At 34.8% G+C, this 23225-nt stretch overlaps 2 protein-coding genes and 1 long non-coding RNA gene across 5 annotated transcripts; all 3 read right to left on the bottom strand.

Moving 5' to 3' along the window:
- Positions 1-2726: 2726 nt before the first annotated feature.
- Positions 2727-8526, bottom strand: LOC129284619 (uncharacterized). 3 transcript variants are annotated; one of them, XR_008586893.1, is made up of 8 exons: positions 8061-8526; positions 7629-7757; positions 7433-7494; positions 7088-7316; positions 6793-6977; positions 6189-6380; positions 4297-5823; positions 2727-3501 (listed from the first exon to the last, which is right to left on the bottom strand). It is a non-coding gene; the product is annotated as an uncharacterized LOC129284619 (long non-coding RNA). The 3 variants fall into 3 exon arrangements; XR_008586894.1 differs by lacking the exon at positions 2727-3501 and having other exon boundaries at positions 5500-5823; positions 7088-7135; positions 7247-7316; XR_008586895.1 differs by lacking the exon at positions 2727-3501 and having other exon boundaries at positions 5500-5823; positions 6304-6380.
- A 5147-nt stretch (positions 8527-13673) lies between these two features.
- Positions 13674-14854, bottom strand: LOC129322082 (glycine-rich cell wall structural protein 1.8-like; the record flags this gene model as incomplete). The annotated part of the gene is made up of 1 exon (XM_054968118.1): positions 13674-14854. A coding segment is annotated over one exon (945 nt), but the record flags the coding sequence as incomplete, so codon positions are not given.
- Positions 14855-19140: 4286 nt separating this feature from the next.
- On the bottom strand, positions 19141-19644 carry LOC129322080 (glycine-rich cell wall structural protein 1.0-like). Its single transcript, XM_054968117.1, has one exon. The coding sequence runs from the start codon at positions 19642-19644 to the stop codon at positions 19141-19143; it is 504 nt and encodes a 167-aa protein (XP_054824092.1).
- Positions 19645-23225: the final 3581 nt, after the last annotated feature.

Genomic DNA, 23225 nt, shown 5'->3' with positions numbered 1-23225 from the left:
AAGCTCCGTGTAGGTACAGAAACTACCTCAATCAGACGTCATACGAAGTTTTAGGATGCGTTAGAAGTTCGCTCCTACTGTTGTCAAATGATAGTAGCTGTTGCTGTCATATTCGTGCAATGCACCTCTACGCATGGCACAAAGGCGAGTGAGCCGTGATGCATATGTCTCAAGCCACAGTGTATGGGTCATTTTCTGCATAAAACACAATTTTGAGTTTTGAAACTTATTGTTTTGAGTCCTATGTGATTTTTAAACTTTCGCATTGTTTTAAAACTTGAATTTGAGCCTAATAAGGGTTGGAAAAAGATTTTAAATGTTAAGTTTTAAGACCTCATAGTAGATAATTTAAGAATTATTGACTTTAATAATTTTACAATTTTGGTAATCTTTTTAGGGTTAATCCCTTGATTACCTTGATTATAGAGTTGAATGTAGTTAAGTAAGGGAGACCCTACATTGATTAGATGCAAAGCTAAACCAAACACACTTTAAGGCCTTGTTTGGTATGTAGGTCTTAATTGAGAAAGATTAGGATTGAGATTGAGATTAGGAATAATAATGGGAATGAGATTTTAAAATTATGTTTGGTATGAGGTAATACTTATAGGAAATACTTATCCTTATTCTATTTTACAATTAAACATAAATTATGAAATGACTATAATACCTCTTAAAATTAAAAAAAATTGAAACCTTAAACTGATCAACCCTCCTTCACCTTCTCCCAATCTGTGAGCACGATGGCACAGAGAGGCCACTACCTTTGCTCTCTGACCAGACTCCATGCACGATGGCTTTAACTGTCTCATTCAATCCACAGCTTTAATCCATGGTAAGCTATCCATTCTCTTACTCGTCGTGTGATTTAATCCATTGCCTATGCTCTTTGACCATTACCTTTGCCAAAATAAAAATCTCGAGCAGCATAGCAGATGGTGAAGAAGTTTCTATCGATGACAGAATTTTAACGATGAAGAAATAGTGCCAAGGGAAAGGAAGTGAGACGTAGAGGGAGAGAGATGTCTTGTGACAGAGATGGCGATGAGAATAACTTGTGATAGAGACGGTGATAGGAATGACTTACGACAAAGATGGTGACTGGAATGACTTGCGATGGGTATGACATTAGGTAACGACTTGTGACGAAGATGAAAAAGTGGAGGGCGGCCAAAGATGGAGGAGGGGAGAGATTGGAAGGGCATTTTTGTCTAAAAAATATTAATCCTAGGATTAATTTTGGTGGGACTAAGTAATACAATGGGAGGTGGTGGGTTTCAGTATTTTCACCTAAGTGGAATTGACCAATCTCAAGTATTGGGGAATCACTCATACCAAACATGTAAAAAGTGGGATTACTCTAGCCCAATCCTAATCCCTACATTTCAATGCTGTGTACCAAATGAGCCCTAAGATTCCATGACATCGGTTCTTATGGTTTTCAATGGAAAACCAAGCACGTAATTGTATTATAATTTCATTATCAATTTCATCCAAAACAGGGATAAGGGTGTAATTTAGCTTTCGGTAGATACAGGTTCTTTAGTTTTGAATCGTGTAATTGGAGTGATATCTCAATTATATTTTTCTTTCTGTTCACTGTTACTTATATGATCAGTATAATACAAGTTGATCTTAGGATTTGAGTCATGTATCCATGACTAAAATATAGATTTAGAACTGGAGCAATAAGCATGATCAACTAGGATTAAATATGCAACTAGGCGCTTGCAATGGTTTAGTTTAATGGATTTGATTATCACTGATGAACAGTCACGATTAATTAGGATCTCTTAATAATGAATATCGCTTCAATTGCAAAACACAACACTATAAATGACTAGGTAGTTTTCCCAATTAGTGGACAGTGACACTAGTTTACCAGCATTGTTCTCATTGATAAAATCAATTCTTTTATATGCTTTATTTTTCTAGTTTACTCCATAATTTTCTTAGGTGATTCTTGGATGGATAGATTTGAATTTAAATTTTAAATTTAAGATCTCATATTTAAAATCTTATATTTAAAATTCATGTTTTAACATTTTTGTTTTGATATTTAGATTGTTTTTTTAAAAGAGAATCAAGCTGAGACTCAAAATAAAAATAAATGATTAGTAGTGATGATTTTTTTTTATTTTTAATTGGTGAGAGATGAGAAAATAAGTGAGAGACTGAGAATGAGAAAAGTATCAAAAGTAAAAATACAAAAGGAATAAAATATTAAAGTGGCTAAAATTTTAAATAATTAGGATATTGAAAAAATTAAATTATGAAAGAATAAAAAATGACTTCAATTAGGATCAAATCCAAATCCATATAACTTCTTATATATCTGAATGGGACATTTGACTTAAATTCAAACCCAAATTTTCATCAATCCAAACATTAAGTTAATTCTTTTGATTATTGATGGTTTGCTTAGAATTAATCAATTTAATAATTTGTTGTTTTTTTAGATTTGACTATATATTATATCAAATTTTATTATTATTATTATTTTGCGTATTAAGTAGTATTTTCTATCGACACAGTAGATTTTAACTTCTCCCGAAAACACTGAGAGTAATAGTAAATCTCTTTTAACCAGATTTGTTCATTACCTTAAAATTGAAAACCTAATTCCAATTATTTATTTTAAAACAAAAGTTTCTAACGCTTATGAGTTATATATGCCAACCTGAGATGTTTATGTCAAATTTAGTATGTCACTAGATCTCATATACTTACCCAATTTATTCGGATCAATATTATTTCAAACATTTACAGATCTCTAAACAAAAATAATGACTACTATTAGAGTCATTTCTCTTCCGCAGCTTATCTTCTGATCTTCATATAGGAAATTAGCTGCCCATATGGTAGAAGTTGTTCTCTTTCTCTCTGTTTTTGTTTTTTGGTTTTTGATAAAATGACGAAGTCCAAAACCAACTAGCCTATATAGCCAGTGGTATTATTACAATCCTTATCAGAATTTGTGCAAGACCTTCAGGAATCTAAATCACCTGGTAGAATCCAAGCAAAGCTCCTAATTCATATTTTGCTAACCAATTAGCAGGTCCATTAATCCATCTCGGAACATGCCGCACCTGCACCTCCCAGTCACGTTGAGCAAGCACTTGAGCTTCAGAAATAACTCCATATTCCAAATGGAATGAGTCACATCCTCGTTGTATGCAGTCAATAGCCTCCCTAGAGTCAGATTCAAGCTCAATTTTGCAATAACCCAATTTCCATGCAAGCTTTAGTCCATGAATACAAGCCCATAATTCAACTGAGAGAGCATTCCTAGTATTTAATTTGCATATGAATCCTTGAATAAAAGTCACATCAGAGTCCCTGATCAGGCCTCCATGCGCAACTAAGTTTGAAGCTTGGGCAAAGGCTCCATCTACGTTCACTTTTACCCAACCATGAACAGGAGTTCTCCAACTATTTTTGATAGCTTCGTTTTGACCCGAGAGATGCTTACCAAACTCTTTCATGCTATTAATCATGGCTCTGGAACTTAAAATAATAGAGTCATTACTGATGAACTTCTGTTCAAAGATGAATTCATTTCTTCTACGCCAAATCTACTAACAAATGATAGCAAATAAGGTAGTCCACTCATTTCCCTCAGTTGCAATAGTTCTGTAGATGTTCCATTTAAGCCATGAATGCAAATCTTGCCTAAAGAAATTACTCCATCTACAAGCATTAGTAAGGAGTCTACCACGTGAAGCAATCCACAAGAACGTACGGCATCTATGTGGGACTTTCAGTTTCCAAAGTCTTTCCCAGATAGCCTCTTTCGAAACGTGAGCATGAGTTATGTGCTCATAAGCAGACTTCATAGAGATATGCTTTTCCCACCTCTATCGATCATCCCTACCTTCATTTACCAATTTTGACCCCTCCTTCACTTTATCCCATGTCGCTTTAATTCTTGCCCATAAATTAGATCCCCTAATTTTTGGATTAATTTTGGATAGTAAGTCATCTCCGCACTTATACTTATTACGAATCACACGAACCCATAAATCATCTCTTCTCTTCATGAGATACCAACCCATTTTCATAAGGAATGATTGGTTTTATGAGTGAGCTTATTTCAATCCTAAGCCACCTTTACTTTTAGGCCTACCAACAACATCCCAAGCCATAAGGGGAATTCTTCTCTGGTTCTCTTCACTACCCAAAGGAAACTACGATTGCATCTATTTAGCCGTTCACAAGTGTTGATAGGAAGAGAAGAAGATTGCATTACATGTCTTAGAATAGTAGTAGTCACAAAAGACACAAGAGTAGCCCTACCTGCCAAAGATAGCGGGTTGATCTTCCAAGAGGTAAGATGCTGTTTGACTTTATCAAAAACCTCCTCAAAAGTATCATTTTTCACCTGAATATGAAATAAGGAAACCCCTAAATACTTTCTAAGATTTGCAGTTTCCATGAATCCCAACATAGAGTTAATCTCATTGCTTCTGTTATGATTGATGTAATGAGAATAAAACACTCTAATCTTGCTAGAATTCACTTTCAGTTCCGAACTAGCACAAAAACAATTAATGGTTTGCATAATTATTTCAGCTTGCTATAAAGAAGCTTTCGCAAAAATAATAATATCATTTGTAAAAAAATAAGTGAGAGATCAAGGGACTAATTGATCTTAGTGAGTCTAATTGGTCTTCATTCCCTAGAATTCATACGCAAGTGAATAAATGAGAAAGTTTCTCCATACAGATGACAAATAAGTAAGGAGAAATAGGATCCCCTTGACAGATTCCATGAGTCGAAATGAAATATTCAGTGTGGTCCCTATTCCAAAGAAGTTGCATATTCGCAGTGGAAACACAATAATGAATAACCTCTACTATAGTTGTTGGCAAACTGAGCTCTTTCAGGCAGTTTAAAAGAAATCTCCAGTTAACTTTACCATAAATTTTCTCCAAATCAATCTTAATAGCCATGAAACCGTTCTTCCCTTTATAGTTTGCATAGAATGAATAACTTCTAAGGCTGCAATAATATTATTTGAACTATGCCTCCCAAACACAAAACGATATTGATTAGGAGAAACAATGCCAGGCAAAACAGTCTTAACACAATACAAGAAAATTATGATTTAGCAAGGACTATATTCCTTGCTAAATTTGACTTATTACTCGCTAATCATGATTTAGCGAGGAAATAATTTCCTTGCTAAATTCGTAGCTAAATGATGAGTCGCTAATAATTAGTGAGGAATAGTGCTTTCCTCGCTAATTTAGTGAGAATTTAATTTCTTAGCTAATAGTAGCAAGGCCATAATTTTCTTGCTAATTCCTTGCTAATATTATATTTTTAGCATGGTTATTGCGAGGAATGATTTTAGTGAGGAGCCAATTCCTCGTTATTTCCTCACAAATTGGTTTAATTGGAGAAGAATAATTTCCTTATTATTTCTTCATTTAATTGCACATTGGTTTTGTAAGAATCAAAATTTTAGTTATAAATAAATCCAATTCAATCAAGCAATTGACTCACAAATGAAATTTTTATTAGAAAATAATTCAATCCATAAACAAGAACTATATAAGAAATTTAAAGTACACAATATAACATAAGTTTGCCACATTAAAATCCCTATCAAATTTAAAGCACATAATATAATCCCTTTAAGCCAACCTTTATACGCCTAGCCAAAGTCTCCCTCTCCTAATACAGATTCAGCTCTGAAATTTCTAGTGCTACCTTTAGTTCTTCAAAAGTGAAATCTATCAAGTTTGCCACATCCTAAATCTGTCCATTAGGAAGCCTCCTCTTCACCTCTTACTTTAAACATTTGGCTGATATCAAAGCCTAAAAGAGATGTATTAGTATTAGCCATAAAGACAAGATTGAATTCTAATTAGCCATAATTACTTTGAATAAGGGAAATAAATGAAAAAAAAATTAAAGCAAAATTACTCATAAAGTAGAAGAGATGGGAGAAAAACATGAGGAGGATGGGAGAAAAACATGCCCCAAAATTAAAATCAATTTTAAACACCAATGTAGAAGAGATGGGAGGAAAATATCAGGAGGCTAGAATGGATAAAGAAAAAATGTGAAGGGAAAGCAATTTGCACACACCTATTTAATAAGGGAAGACAACTTTGGGACACTAATCAGGGTGCTCACAAAATTAAATAACAAGTCACAATGGGAACACACTCAAAGAATACCTAAATTTTAAAATAGATAAGGCTGGCAAAACACATTCAGAGTTGAACACCTCGCACTATTCTGTTCTCTGTTCTTCAGATCATGTTCAAGGATGAAAAGAAGTCCCTTGCTAACCTGCACGTGTTGGTTTGTGGCTCATAAATTGGACCCGCCAGAAAAATTGAAGCCTACACATGACTGCACCGCGGCACCTACAGTAATTGGTCATTAAAAAATTGCATGGACTCTACAAATACTTTCTTGGCCAACCTCAATTAAAACCGAGTCATCTTTAAGATATCAATTTTTTTTTTCAGATGAGGATGCTAATGAATCAAAATGATGCTAACTCAAAAATATTCATAATGATTAAAAATAAGCTTTATTGAATTGCCATTTGCTAGATCTAGGTTTTATTATAGTTGGGAAAACAGGTTGAGCACATTTAACATGAGGGCCAGACTTGAAATTGATACCCTTCAATTGTACCTCAGGCTTAAATAGGCTTGAAAATAAACGAGCTAGCTCAAGCTCAAAATGAAGTTAGTGGACCTAAAAAATACGCTTCTCAGTACCATTGAGATGCTAAACCAGAATAGTGCATGGTGTTCAGATCATATATACCTTTCTTCTTGTGACATTTTTGAATGTATGCAGATTGGTGGAAAGTTGCACTCTACAAGCAACTTGTTCAACTCTGCTGCTCTACTGACACTTTTAACAAAAATGACCACTTGGTTGAAGTCCAGGACATCAAGAAGGTCATTCAACTTATGGTTTTTTTCTGGCTCCTTCAATTTGATGTAGTGCTGAAAAAGGTCACAACAAAAGTAGAGCAATTAGACAAAAGAAAACTTAAGTATCAACAAGAGGAAAATACAACAGAAATAAAATATAAAAAGGAATCAAGAAATTACACCTGTACTAGACCATGAAGAGTCAATTTAGCCTCATCATCTACATAAATCTACAACGCTCGGATTTCTCATTAGAAGGATTGTGATAATTATACTTAAACAAGTCGGATTTCTCATTAGAAGGGTTGTGATAATTATACATAAACAGGGAAGAAAGATACCTTTTGTGTGTATCATCAATTATAGCATTGCCCTAGTTTTGGCTTTTGCTCTTCTCCATTATTCTTGGTGCTGCAACAAATAAGAAACATGTTTAGTCTGATATGAGGCAAGTCCTATTAAGAAATATGATATTTATTATTTTTAATTGCAAAATTAGATATGATGAAGCTAATTAACAAGGTTACCTATGCCAATTGCTTTAGAACTATTTATTATCCTCAATCGCTTGCAAAAGGCAGTGAACATCCTGAAACAAGAGCAAGGGGATAATATCAGGAAGATAAATGTGCTTATCAACTTGATCTTTATTCATACTGAAATAAGAGCAAGGCCTGATTGTACTAAATTAGTAGCAAAGTCATTTATCTTAAAACCAGTTACCTTCACAAGACAAGGAAGTGAATTACCATGGCAGGCCAGTACAGTTGCATGTGCGACTCCTAATCCAATCTAGATTCCACAAGACCATAAGACCACATTCCAAGTCTAGCACAGTTGCACATATGACTCCTAATCCAATGCAATAAATCAATACAAATAGTTAAATTAACCCTAGAATAAACAAACTTGAGTCCACAGCATGCATCCAAACCTCAACTCTATATACAAAAGGCATCATAGATTCATTGCAATGTGGGAATATGGTCCTACAATATTTCTCAAATAATCCAGAATTTCAGATCCTAATAAATAGAAATTGAGTTCGTTGCCTAGATTAAGCTACCATGAGTCCACAAATCATAAATTGCTATGGTCTTGCCATTCAAATATTGAAGAAAAAATTCAAAAAAAAAATAGAGAGAAGTGATATACCTGTGAGGAGCAGAGCAGAGATTAGTCAAAATCTTAAAGACCAGAGGGAGTGAGCTATATAGATTTGAATCTGATTTAGAGTTCATATTACCGACTGCCGAGGAAGCAGGGAGGCAGGGATGATGAACCTGGGGGAGGATAGAGCTCGACTGGTTAATGAGAGGTGCTCTCTTTACTCACACTCGTAAGGGCATGAATGCGAGGCAAGATTCAAGAAGCTGAGAAGGAGGAGACGAAGCTCGATGGATGAAAATGGCGCTCGCAAGGACACAAACATGAGGCAAAATTTGAGAAGATAAGAATGATGTGGAGGCGGACTTTTAGGCTAGATCAGAGCTCGACGGACAATGATGGTGCTGGCAAGGTCACGAACGTGAGGCGAGAGAGAACAAGAAGGCAACGATGATGAAGAAGAGGGGATCTTCAAGAAAGGGTCATAGCCTACCAATATGTAGAGTAGCTTGACAATGAATAGCCCAAATAGTGAGTGATGGGCAAGGTTTCTTGAGTTTACACTTGATATTGGGTTAGGATTTATATGAAAAAAAAAAATTGAAGGGAATAAGATTGGGTCTGAACTTTGAAGAAATAAATTGAAAGGATTGGGATAAGTCAATAAAATTATAGAGGGAATATAATTTATAAAGTAAAAGCAATTATTTACATATAAGATATTTAATATTTTTAAGAAAATTATATATAAGATAATATAAATTTTCAGAAAATATTTTTTATATATAAGACAATATAACATAATAGATTTTTTTTTTGGTAAAATAGGTATTTATAAAAAAAATACAAATTAAAACTCTTCTAATTTTCATTATTATTTTTTATTTTACTACTAGCTTTTTAGAGAGGAATGATCATTCCTCTCTAATTCCTCACTAATTTTTTTTAGAGATGAAATAAAATTTTCTCACAAAATTCCTTGTTAATGTGATAATTTAGAGAGGAATAATTAAATCCTCGTTAAATTTTCTCACTAACCTAAATTTTTCTAGTAGTGACATGGTTAGCAATAACCTTAGTCACTGCTTTATAGATCACATTATAAAGACTAATAAATCTAAGATCCTTTATTGTCTTCAGTGGGTCTCTCTTAGAGATGAAATCGATCAAAGTCTTATTTATAGTCTAAATTAACTGTAGGTTATAAAAAATGTAATGAATAAATTGAACCACATACTTACCCATAATATTGCATTGATTCTGGTAAAAGAGTGTGTTCAAACCATTTAGTCCTAGTGACTTGAGTGCTCCCGTACTAAATATTGCATCTTTAATCTCTCTCTTTAAGAACACTAGTCCACATCTCCAAATGAAATCCTCATCAGGATGAGGAAAACAGATATATATAAATCTTCATGATACATCTTTTCCTTCGTAAAGAGATTTAAGAAGAAGTTAGTAGCCAATTGCTTTATAGCCTCTATATCTTCCACCCAGGCCCCTTTCTCATCACAAATAGAATCAATTCTATTAACTTTTCTCCTACCATTAGCACAAGAACGGAAATATTTAGTGCTACAATCTCTATATAGAGACTACTCCGTCTTTGCCTTCTAAGCCCAAAGCAATGAGTCCTGAATCAACACATCTTCGAGTTCCTTCCAATTTGGACTTGTAGCTCCTTAAATTTGTTAGGATTAGCACCCTTTCCAATTGCTCGAGTCATCCCTTCAAGGCATCTCATAATATGATTCTCATGAACTTTCGTATGGCTAAATGTTATTTTATTCCACTCTGAACAAGTAGCCATAAAAGCTATAACTTTCTCATTACATGCAAGATGAGCCAACCATTCTTGTTGTACAAGCTCAAAAAAATTCTCATGTAAAACACAAGACGTGATAAAATGAAATGGTTGATTCTTACTCCACTGAGTGTCATTTCCCAAGTTGAGCAAAAGAGGTTTATGATCCAATTTAAAGCATGGCAAGTGTTTTAAACATGCATCAGGAAAAGCTGAGAGCCAATGTTCATTGCAAACCACATGATCGAGTCGTGCTTGTGACGTACCTCTCCTTCAAGTAAAATATAGTCCCTTATACCTCAGATCATGCATGTTATTATTCTCAAACCAAGATACAAACTCTCTAGTAACCGAAGTTCCATGCTTAGCTACAGATCGTCGTTCACACCTAAATAAAGTAGTGTTAAAGCCTCCTCCCAAAGCCCATGCTTCAGAGATAGCATTTCTAATATGAGTGTGCTTCGTCCAAAGTGTTCGTTGAAGTGCCATGTTTGGGCTAGCATAAACAACGGAAAGTACCAAGTGAACATTTCTACTTGGTTCCACTTAAGATGCATGGATTGGGCACTTTGTTCAAGAATTCTTACTCTTTGTGTAGATCCATCCAACATACACCAAATTCCACCACTATATCCAACAGCGTCAATTACTAACGAATTCTGAAAACCCACCTTCTTAATCCTCTTAGCTGTTTTTGTCTTATCACGTCTCATTTCTAAAAGTGGTAGAAAATCCAGCTTGCAGTGTTTCTTTAACTCTCTAACTAATAAGGGAAAGCTCTCAACTCCAGTACCTCTCAAGTTCCATATCAGGAAATTCATAAAGAAACTTGTAAGTGTTAGTGGAGTTTATTGTCCTTGATCATGGCCATATCCTTAAATTGCTTCATTTTATCACCCCCAACGGTCATCTCATTTTCTTGAACTTTCAAGTTCTCCATAGACGTGTTCCTATCTGACAACGAGTCATCTTGACTTTCTTTCAACATAATGCAAACCTTTGTAGTTCTTCTTAAGCATGTCGATTTCATTATATCTTCTTGAAGAGCCGAGAACTTGTTACTAATGAACGAAGTCTGCATGGGCTATCAAATCAAAACTTTCTTATGTCTGGGCCCAAATATAAATGTGTTTTATTTCCCCCATGCTTTTGGTTTGACTTCAACTTTCCTCTTAGATCCAACAGGGACCCATTCGGACTTATTGTTTTTATCTCTTTCCCAAACGCTCTTTTGGGCTGCTTAATTGGGCTGGAGACCACTCTATCGTTCAACCTTTGACTATTTCCCCTGACTATTTCCCCTATGTGTGGCAATATAATTTCCTGTTACTTATCTTCTATCGATATTGAGCCTATTTTGAGTCATATTGCTCTCCGTTAGCTGATCCTTCGATCCAAATCTTCTTGCATATCCCGATATATCCTCCCTTTTAATTCCTCTCGCAAAATCTCACTGTGTGAGATTCCACAAACCCAAACAGTCATTTGCCTTACTCCGATCACCAGAACACTCCTATACCTCTACATCCGTCATGATATCTACAGCTGAACTCATCAAGGTCTTTCCTTTATCTTGCTCATTCTTGTTCTCTAATGTCTTTATGTTGGCTTCATTAGAATTATCCTGTTCCAATGAACACTAGTCCCTCGTATGCCCATAAAGTCCACACCAAAAACAGACTAAGGGCAATCCTTCATATATAATGCTGTGATCTTCACTAAATACATTAAAAAAGCAGTAGAGGTTTTTATAGGTCAATTTCCACACAAATCCTAACAAAACCTCCTTTATTGTGTATATATGTTGACCAATCCACCTTTATTGTCTTATCGATCATATTTTCGACCCTCCTTAGAGATTCTGCTTTGTAAAACTCAACAGGGATATTTGAAATTCTAACCCAGGCAGCAATATGACATTGAAGATCTACTTCTCAAGGATTAAAATTTGCTCTCCACCTTTAAACTAGATAGTGATAATCTATCATCCAAGGCCCTTCTTGAAATGCAAAATCTTTATCTTCCTTATTTACAAATGAGATAATGAAATATCCATTACTCAAAGGGATAACCTTCATGTGACCTTAAGGCTTCCACATCCTAGTCACTCTGTCTTCAATCACCCTCTTTGGTTGGTAAGCCCCTCGGAGCTTAATAATCAAGGAATTCATCCAAGGTTAACACCATGAAGCTTATTCATCCTCGGTGAATTTTAGAGTTGGGTATCTAGTTTATTCTCTAATGATTCCCTCCTCTTCATCATCCGATTCAGATTTTTATTAGCTGCACCTTCCTTCGCATTCATCATTCTAAAGTACGATATCCATCAATTAACTATATCATCCTCTTCATCATGTTTCATGAGAAATCCATCACCATTTGTAGAAATAAGATTATCTTTGTATGATAGAGGGATAGCCCTTTTTCTAGCAACTTCTGAATCATTAGCAATATCTTTCACAAGCCCATTAGTCTTCTCATGCACCCTAGCTTTCCCTATGTCCGATGACCTAAACACAAACGTGCTTCCAATAAGATAAGGAGACAAACCTTTATCCCTCTCTCTTCTACCCCCTCCTTCACATTCGCATCCTTTCCAACCACCGTCACACGCTTTTCCAAAGCACTCACCAGCCAATGTAACCTTTCTCAATAATCCCCCTCCGCTCTCGCTCTTCCTTTTCCGAGTTGGTAGTTGTTCTCTTTCTCTCGTGTGATGTGTGAGGTTGGTCTTTAGTGCTCCTCATTGTAATAAGATCTAGGTTGGATGGTCTAGATTTAAGAGATTATTTTATTTTATATTTACTAAAGTAAAAATTTATTATATTTTTTTTTCAATTTGGTTTAAATTTGATTTGAAGGATTCAATTTAATATTACAATTTTTATAATTAATATATATTTATTATTCATATATAGTCTGTACAGTCCAGATAAAAATTTTTGTAAAAATTATTTTATAAAATAAAAATATATAGTAATGCTTTAAATATAAACCTATCATGCGTGCGTCCATGAGAGAGAGAGAGAGAGAGAGAGAGAGAGAGAGATGCACACACAAACGAGCACTGCACTATATCTGATCATAATAAATAGTATTAGTAACTATTTCATTATTTTGAACAAAAATTGCCTGAAATCTTAATTTTTTAAGAAGTTATACATCTTTTCAATCATATTCTCATTAAATAACTTAATCTTAATAATTATAATTGAAATTACAATGTTTCATTTTATTAAAAAGAGTACTGATAAATGAATTAAGAATATAATTGAAAAAAATATAAAACTACCTAATATCCTATATTTTAGGGAGAATTACATTCAAGGGCTTTTGAAGGAAATTATTCACAAACAAGGTTAACAATAAGTCTCATTAAAAAAAAGTAAATTATATTTTTATTTTAATAATAATCAATTTCATATTCATTCTTATCTGTGAATAATTTTTTTAAGGAATTATTGAATGTGATTCTCATATATTTTAAACCAAGCAATACTTATAGTAAAAAAATTTTATATTGTAGTCTGGTTGGAGTGATATTACTTTCAGAGTTCCTCTCAAATTAGCGATCTTCGGACTTGAGCTTTTAAGCAAATTATGGCCTTTCATCAACAGTGAGAATTGAGAATTACGGCCCTTTATCCATTAATTGGTATTTAAGTTTGAAAGAAATGATCTTCGACTTGTGAAGCATCAGCCAGAGCGACATATTATGATGGATCGTGCAAAAGGAGGAACGTTGGAATTGGAAAGATATAGAACAGAGTGTGAATAAGGTTAAATAATAATAATAATAGTAGCAGTAACAGTAATAATAGTAGTAATGATAATTAATATGATCAGGCAACCAAGAATAAAATGAGATAATTTATTTTGTTTAAATATTAATATTATTAATATTGAAACAGCTCAGAATATTATCATGATATTGCAATTATATATGGCAGACATATTTTCATTACATATGAATAGTAATGCCCGAAGAGCGAAAAGCATATATTCTTATTAATTAATATGATTATAGGATCAACACATTTTACTTATTATTGAATCTTGAATTCTTGATACGCCCCAGGGGAATCCATTGACGTCAAGGATGATAGTGAACATAACCACCATGGCCTCCACCATATCCACCTCCTCCTCCGTAACCACCACCATGTTCACCACCTGCCCCGTATCCTCCTCCACCACCAGAGCCCCCTCCGCTGCCTCCACCATATCCTGTATTGCCCCCACCACCCCCAGCTCCTCCCCCACTTCCATATCCTCCTCCATGAGCTCCTCCTGCACCATAGCCAGCACCACCTCCACCACCTTGACCGCCGCCGTAGCCACCACCGTGCTCTCCTCCAGCTCCACCACCATAACCCCCACCGTGTTCTCCACCAGCTCCATAGCCTCCACCACTTCCTGCTCCTCCTCCGCCTCCATAACCAGCGCCATGTTCTCCCCCAGCACCATAGCCTCCACCACTTCCTGCTCCACCTCCACCTCCATAACCACCACCATGCTCTCCTCCACCTCCGTAACCTGACCCGCCTCCAGCACCACCACCGTGGCCTCCGCCTATTCCACCAGCTCCTTCTCCTCCGCCATATCCGCCACCAGCACCAGCACCACCTCCATAGCCACTGCCATGTTCTCCACCACCACCATAGCCTCCCCCTGCTCCACCTCCTTGACCACCTCCATAACCACCACCGTGTTCTCCTCCTGCTCCATAACCAGCACCACCGCCACCGCCACTTCCGCCCCCACCTCCATATCCAGCACCATGCTCCCCACCACCTCCATATCCAGCCCCTCCTCCTCCACCATGCCCACCACCACCACCACCTGCACCACCATATCCTAGGCCCCCACCTTCTCCACCACCACTACCACCTCCATAGCCAACAACACCATGGTCTCCCGCAGTCCATAGCCTCCACCACCACCAGAGCCGCCTCCACCGCCATAACCACCAGCAATGGCACCACCATAACCGGCGCCGCCGCCACCTCCATGTCCTGCACCAAAGCCACCGAGGCCATCAAAAGTGAGGAGAGCCCTTCTCGCGGAACATAAGCCGAGAGCCAATAAAAGAAACAAGGCAAGAGTGGGAGTTCTGTGCCGAGCCATGGAATTGCTAGAGAAGAATGAATCCACAAGCTTGGTTGAGCGAAGGAGGGAGTGAGACGTAGTTATATAGGGAAGGAAGGCGCGTATAAAGGCACGGTGGTTGAACGGCACATGGGGATGCGAAGTTGGGTGTCCCCACAGTGTGGCCCAATTTACAAACATACAAAGGTATGTAAGCTAACCCACTCACCACTACTCACTCCCTTTGTGTGCTTCTGCTGTCTTCCACAACTCCGTTTCATGATTTTCACCCCACGTTGTCAAATTTATTATTTATTTAACTCAATCTTACCTTCTCGCATGCCGCCTATCATTTAATTCCTGTAAACATATATGTGTGTGTATATATTACATCTTACAAAATTATTGACAAAAGAATAAAATAAAGACATCCAAAGTAACAGAAAAACATAAAAGTTCATGGTGTAGTGTTAAAAACTAGATCAATCCTACTAGTTGAACTGATATATCATTCAATTAGTGCACTGATTTAGTGAAATGCTTTGTTCATTATGAGTCTTGCTATGGTTTAATTATGATTTTTACCATTAATCTTTAAATTAATATTTTAACTGGTTCAATAACGGTAAGTCCGATTCAATTTTTAATACCTTAGTTAATGAAGTGGGAGTTTTTGATAAGGCTCGAGGTATATAAAAATCTTGCTTCCTCCACTAATCCTCCTCCTCTGCCTAAATATCTAGCTACCACACCTAGCCACTGCCGACTCGCTACTTTTTGCTGCAAATTGCTGGCAGTATGATATATATCATAGGTTACTCTTCAAACCAAATATACATGTCTACTATTCAAGAGATTATTCGTTAAATGCGTGGATTGGAAAGTGATTCTAAGACCAAGCTGTACCGTTCAAGGTAGATAGGAATTAATACAAATATCGACCGACTTTGAGAGAAGAAAAGTTAAAGGTCATGAGGCACACGAGCATGCATGCTTTACTTATATGGCTTTAGATCATATTAAGTATTCCTCCAAAAAAATTTACGTGTGGAATCGCTAATGCCATAAACGAATGTATACGTCCCTTTAGCTTATTATACAAGTATTTCCATGCAAGCACAGATCGAGAATGTGATGAGAGATATTAATCACTTCCGATCTGAAACTTAGTTTTCGTATTAATTGTGCTCAAATCGAGAAGAGTATAAAGCCGGAAAAATGCAGGTTCCTTCTTCAGGACTCTCTGTATGTTTTGTATGTTATACTAGTCGTTCTTGAATTGCATGTTTTGCAATATTGTTAAATACGTAGTCAAAAACCACTGGCGTCGCTTCAAAATTTGATTTCCCATTAAAATTGTGTTTAGCATTGAACTGCAAGAGTCCTAAAGACACCATTAGTTATTAATTAATATTAAATTTCATGCTGTGAGTATGATGCTTACACTTAAAAAAAAAAACTACTATTTGAAAAGTGAACTGGAGTTTTTATTTTTTTCAAGATTTCAACATTTAGTATAATGTTTGTCTAAAACATTTATGAGGTCATTGTCGGCGTCAGCAACAACCTTTACGAACATTGATGCACTCCCATATATCCCCACCTCCTCATCTTTTTCTTTCTTGTTTTGATTGGTTGGCTTAGGCAAATATTCTTTGTACTAAAGAAACCGCACTTCATGATGTTGATATATGTGCATGTTATATCAAAAGCTATCTTTCTGTACTGCACCATGAAATGGCTACAGTTAACAGTAGAAGCTATTCCTTTAAACATGCATGCCTTCTATTTAGTTGGGCCAAACATTAGGAAAGAATCAAACAACCTCGGCTAATCCTTGGGCTATTGCAGATTCCCTTATTAGTTATATAACCAAGCAAACCATATATATATATATATATACATACACACTACTTGGCTTAATATGCATCACTTTTAACTATTTCTCACATGTTAATATATAAAATAAGATTTTTTATTCGACCACTCAATATCCTAAACCTGCCTCTTTGAGGATCACAACAAGCAGCAAAGTTTTAATTTCCATTAGGTATTTATTAACAAGGTTGTATAATTGTATAGCTTAGAAAAAGTGGATTAATTAAGTTAAAAAAATAAGATTGATGATTCAACCTAAACCAATTCTTTGCACCATCTTAAACCAATTCTTTGCACCTTCATCTTGTTGTGATGTCCGGACTAGACATTAGACCAATTCTTCCTAGTTTAACCGACCGAATCAGCTAGTTTGGTTCTTAAAACACATTGATGTATATTCTCTTTGATCAAATAAGATACATTTAGGAGAGATTTGGCATTTCAAAATATAAGATGCTTTAACAATAGGAGATTTTATTAATGATGCTTTTTTCAATATTATCCTTTTCATTATATTTTTTCTCTTTAATATTCTTGCATAAATGAAATATTAAATTAAAGGCACGTATTTTTAAAATTTTATATTTTTTATTCTGAAAAAAATAAAATTGTAAAGTATATTTAATAATTTTTATTAAAATGTTTGATTTTATTTAAAAATATTTTATAATTTGTGATGCAGGAGTATAAGTTTCTTTCAAATTTCAACTAATTCACGGAATCAAGATAAGTTAGTTTAGGCAATATAAAATTATCTTAAAATTAAATCACTTTACACTTTTTCAGGAGGGCATTTTTGGAATAGCTCAATAAATGCTGCACAGAAAAATGAAAATTTATTATATCATGAACCAGGACTTTGTTCTAGCTGGCTAGAATATGCTCAATATATAGGGAAGGGGAAATATTTCCCAATAATATATATCTCTCAAGAAATGGCACAATAAAGCAAGGGCGGGGTGGGGGTGACTGACAAGGGCCACAATCTCCTGAACTTTTAATTTTTTTTCTAGTAAAATGTAGAGGTTATATATTTTTGACTCTCCTAAATTGACACATTATAGAAGTTATAAAATACTAGTTGAAATTCTCATTTTAATTTTATATATAATCTTTTACATATGTATAAAGTAATTATAATAAGATAATGTTATACATGCTCTTAAAGTATTGATGCCATTTTATTTTATTTTTATTTTATATTTAATGAAAGAAATTGTGAGAATTATTATTAACAAACTTTGTTAAGTATTGTAATAAAAATTTCAAAATATATTAAATGTTATGTATTTGATATCTATTATAAAAGTACTTATCCAAAAGTTAAGATGTTTGATGATGATGTTCTTATAAAAAAATGACTTTTTTAAAAATAATTAAGCTATTAAAATTTATGATATGAATGGTTTTTATTCTAATATAATTTGATCTCATTGACATAAAGATTACAATTGAGCATTATTAATGTTTTAATATATTTTTTTACTACAATTATCAATTGAGAAAAATGAAATAGTAAATTTAATAAGCTTATTATATTGAACAAAATTTTAAATTCCAATAATATATTTAAATCATTTAATACTTATAGGAATGATAAATTTTTTACTAATTTAATAATAATTCATATTAAAAAGGAAATTATTAAAATATTTATCGTAGACATAATAACTAATAATTTTTATACCATGAAAAATTAATAAGCAAAATTTAATATATGTATATATTATTATACATGTGTAAAATTAAATATAAATATATATGTTAAAATATTTATATTATGTTGATAATTTATATATTTAATTTTTGAATTATCATTTATATTTTGTCATCTTGGCCTCCTAATAAAAATTTCTGGCTCTGCCCGACTTGCAAAATGATAAATATTCAGGGCTAACAATTTTTTTCCTAGAAAGAGACTTAAAGAGCAGAGTATAGGAGCTCAAGATCAGTTTACGGGAATCATACAAGTATTTAGAATAATCCTTCATGCTCTGTTTATTCGTTCTATGATAACACTTAACTAATCATCTGTTTCATTCGGTGAGAATTGAGATTAGACCTTTTTTTCGTTTGTCTAAGGTTGCATACAAAATATAATAAAAGATTGTAAAATGAAATAAAATATAATGCGAGCGCACGCGCACCCACATATATATGATAATTATATTCCATGCATATTGTGAAATAATTGTGGAATTTGATACATATGCTGAGACCGTCTGCATTGGACATTAGTGTAGCCCGTAAAGAACGTATATACATTAATGGTTTAACCTAAACGCCCTCGATAATATCCTTCTTATTGTTGTCACTATATATATGAGGATGAGAGGACACATTAATTATGGCGCTTAATTAATCCCAAGGGTAATATCCACCGCTGCCGCTACCGCCACCCGCACCTCCACCTCCACCTCCAATACCATATCCGGCTCCGACTCCTTCACCGCGTCCTCCGGCATCCCCTCCGCTGCCACCGCCACTTCCACCGCCACCTCCATATCCTCCACCAACTCCACCTCCATTTCCACTGCCATATCCCTTTGCATCACTCCCTCCGGCTCCACCACTGCCACCACCTACAATACCGCCACGGCCTTCTCCACTGCCACTTCCACTTACACCACAATCCCCACCATCAGCAGCTCCGTGTCCAGCACCACCACCTTCCCCTCTTCCGGCACCTCCTCCGTATCCACCACCACCATAATCTCCAGCAACGACACCGTCAATGCCGTGACCTGGACCAAAGTTGACATCGCCCTCTAGAGTGGTAAGGAGTGGTCGAGCGGCTGAGCATGCAGCTAAACCCAACAACGCAAAGAAAACAAAACTGGCAATAAGTTTAGCAGTAGCCATGGGAATATTAATTCAGGCGTTGAAATCCAAAAACACTGTTGGTTGTAGGTTTGCAAATGTAGGTGTATGTGTAGACACAGGGAAAGGTCGATCGGAGCTCAAAAACTCGAATTGTATTATTTGTAATCCGCTGAATGTGAAGTTAGGTCGCACGTCCCTACGAGATACACGTATACTTTCTAAAAATCAAGCTAGTGATAGCTTCTTCCAACTGATTTCCCGCTTGGACTATTGATGGATTTTCTATTTATTAATGGCCTGCGCCTATTACCTAATCCTCAACAAATAAAGGAAATTTCAGGTTACAAGCAACATAATACTTTCGTGCCACTTGACCAAGATGTATGTAATTCCAGAAACTGAAATGCACATTTTTGAAACTTCGAATCATGGACCAGAGTAGTTGGAAACAAACTCTATCTTCTGTAACATTTCGGTTAAGAATTTCACTTGGTGCTCATTTCCTTGAGCGGATGGTTCAAATCTGCCGACAAATGAACCAGTACACCAATCATATATATATGCGCATTTGAATGACCACATCGTAGTGTAGCTACGGGGATGGAGGAGAAGCGAGTAAAAGTAATGAAAAGAAGATATCTTGATTCAAAATTTTAAAACTCAAATTTAAAGACTCTTTCACTTTATTATATATTAGTTATTAAGTTCAACTTTATTTGATGTGAGATTTTTTACATTGTCTCAGGTTCACTTATATTTGAACGATCTAATAATATATAAGTTGATCATTAAATTTTATGGAAAAGATAAGTTATTTAATTAATCACTCTTAACACTAAAAAGATAAACTTTACTGAGCTTAGTAAACTTCTTTTTAATAAGCCAAGGACTAATAGGTTTCAACTTAAGATCTCTTACATTCTGCACATATTCCTTCCTTATATATATAAACTCAGTATAGCTTTAGTTACTCATATCAATAAAGTTGGAATGCCATATCTAGTTTTTTATTGGCTATTTCACACTAACATATTCAAGTTAATTTCCATTTAGAATACGCCTTTGTTTTGGTCAATGTCAATTCGCTGTATTTACTATGGGAGACTTTTTAGTTTTCCTAGACATTGACAGAACAACTTTCTTGCAGACAGCAAGACAGTGTTACACTGTATATATGGTTTTGACTTATAAGATCATCCACTACACTTTGTTAAACGTTACCATCATGATAAATTGGAGTACTAGATGAAGACCAAAGAGCCTTGTTTGTTTGCATGATCAAAATTTCCTGAGTTACCATGAACTGATAATTACAGAATAATTTGAATAAGTAGTAAGTTAAAGGAAGACGTGCTCATGAGCTCTTCAAGTCACCATGCACCCTCTCTTCATTACTTCGCTTGCTTTCTTGTCATGGTTTATGTAATATTTTATTCTCCCCAAATACTTTTGTCTCTCTTTCGTCCCTTCTTTTCCTTTTTTTCATGTGGCCATTATATTATATCCCTTCCAGATTCAAATACTTTTTATCATTTGATTTTGCAATGAGTGGCTTCCAGCCAAGCATACATCAACTCTCTATTCATCAATATCCATTGACTTATTGTCCAGATCAAACTGAGCATTTACGTTCTGCAATAAATAAGGACAGTTTAGCTGGCTTGCATTAGAATTCCCTTTAAGGACAGTTTTAATCGAACTTAATCAACTAATACACAGCAATAAATAAGGAGGTCTTTATGTTAGACTTTACCATACGTATTAACTATGAATACTTGTCTCTTATACCAAAATAGCTCGAGCCATTTGGTGAAACTCAAACTTATAAGAGCATTAGTAAAAGCACGAGACTTTGGGCCCTTCAAAGTCTTTATTCTGGAGTGTTGAACGTTGAAGTATAAGTGTTGCTTGAGTGCGACGGGAAGCTTGTGTGGGGATATGTTATGAGAACTGAGGCACTAGAAACGGATTCCACGAGCTTCGTCGTAGTGGGACGATCACATGCAAATAGATTGAAGAGTGGGACCCATCCATCTCATTCTGCTTTCTCCACGCCTGTACTTGATCTTGATAACGCCATTCCTATTCCCACCATATATATTTTTAACTGACGTTTCAGATATTATATTCAGCAGAGACGAACCAGCCTTAGCTTCTTATTCGTAAGGGTATAGGAATTTAGCACTTTGATATTAGTTTCAGTAAATTTTTATAAATCCTACTTTTATGAAGATAAGTTTCAAGAAAAAGCGAAAGCTCATCTCAAAAAGACTATGTTATAGGATAAGAAAATTTTTTGAATTTATAAATTCCACTTTACGTGTAAGGTTTCTAATGTAAGACTCATAACAAGCTCTATCCTATTAAAGTAAATTTAAGTATTATCAAGTTTAATAAGGAATAGCATTTTCAATTTTTTTTGGCTCATGAATTTAAATCGTCAATGAACCTTACTTAAAGAAATTGGGTAATTAATCAAAGTCAAAATATAACGCACCCACACACAGGCAACCCATATAATTGTTATTTTTATAGAAAGAAAATTTTTTCCTTATAGATATCCTCTTATTGGAATTCATCATATTCAAAATACTATTAAATATTAAATATAGGTATCTTTCCTGATGAAGATTCGAACATTACTTCGCCACTCCACCAAAGCCAACCCCCGTTGGTTTATGAAAAGAAAATTTGAAATTGTAGAGTTTTTATTGGTGAAAGCAGTCTTGCTGGAGCCCATATTCATAATTTGGGTCATATGTAGTCCATAAGTGGTCCAATCCAGCTTCAAGAGTATTGTTCACATCTAATGCAAAGGCGCAGCCCAAAACTGACCACGCCAAGACACCGCTGACAGTGGGGTAAAGATTGAAATCCCAATTTTGCCCCTGGCGGATGACCGGGTGGGAGAATCCGTGAGTATATCAACATAAAGTATCATGTAAATCAATTTTGTTTTTTTTTTTTTGTTTTTAACTCTATGATAACTGATAGGACAATTTGAACTACTAAAATCCTATAAATAAATAGATGGCAGATGAATCTAAAGTGAATTTGTTATATTTTCATATATTTTTATTTCAAAACACATTATCTTTGCTTGATTAGTATTTGAGATAATTTTCTAAATAGATGGCAGATGAATCTAAAGTGAATTGTTATATTTTCATATATTTTAATTTCAAAACACATTATCTTTGCTTGATTAGTATCTGAGATAATTTTCTTAATTAGACTAATCTTTTATGAGTTTGTTATGTTATATGCAGATATTTTCAGTGTAACATCCGATTTTTGAGCAATGTTCCTATACTTCAAGAAGTCCCTACTTTTCACTGAGAAAAATACAACTTGATTTCTGTCCAATACATTTTCTCAACATTACACTTTCGCTGTGATTCTGAATCATTCCAATTTTCAAATTAAGTCCGAACATGGAAAAAGGACTTAGACAAGTAGTTTGATAAATCCAATCCATATTCTCGGTTTTAAGTTCTGATTTGCTATAACATTTTGTTACTGTAAATACAAGTATTCTGTTTTTTTTTCCTTCTTCTGAAATTTGTGTATTCTAGGAAGGGATGATGATTTAGTTTTAATTAAAAAAAGGGCTAAAATTC

The sequence above is a fragment of the Prosopis cineraria genome, unplaced genomic scaffold (genome assembly GCF_029017545.1).
Source record: "Prosopis cineraria cultivar Desert tree isolate PC_DT_omini unplaced genomic scaffold, ASM2901754v1 PC10, whole genome shotgun sequence".
Lineage (NCBI taxonomy): Eukaryota > Viridiplantae > Streptophyta > Magnoliopsida > Fabales > Fabaceae > Prosopis > Prosopis cineraria.
Note: the sequence above shows the minus strand (reverse complement) of the source record. Positions and strands in the feature narration are given on the sequence as shown.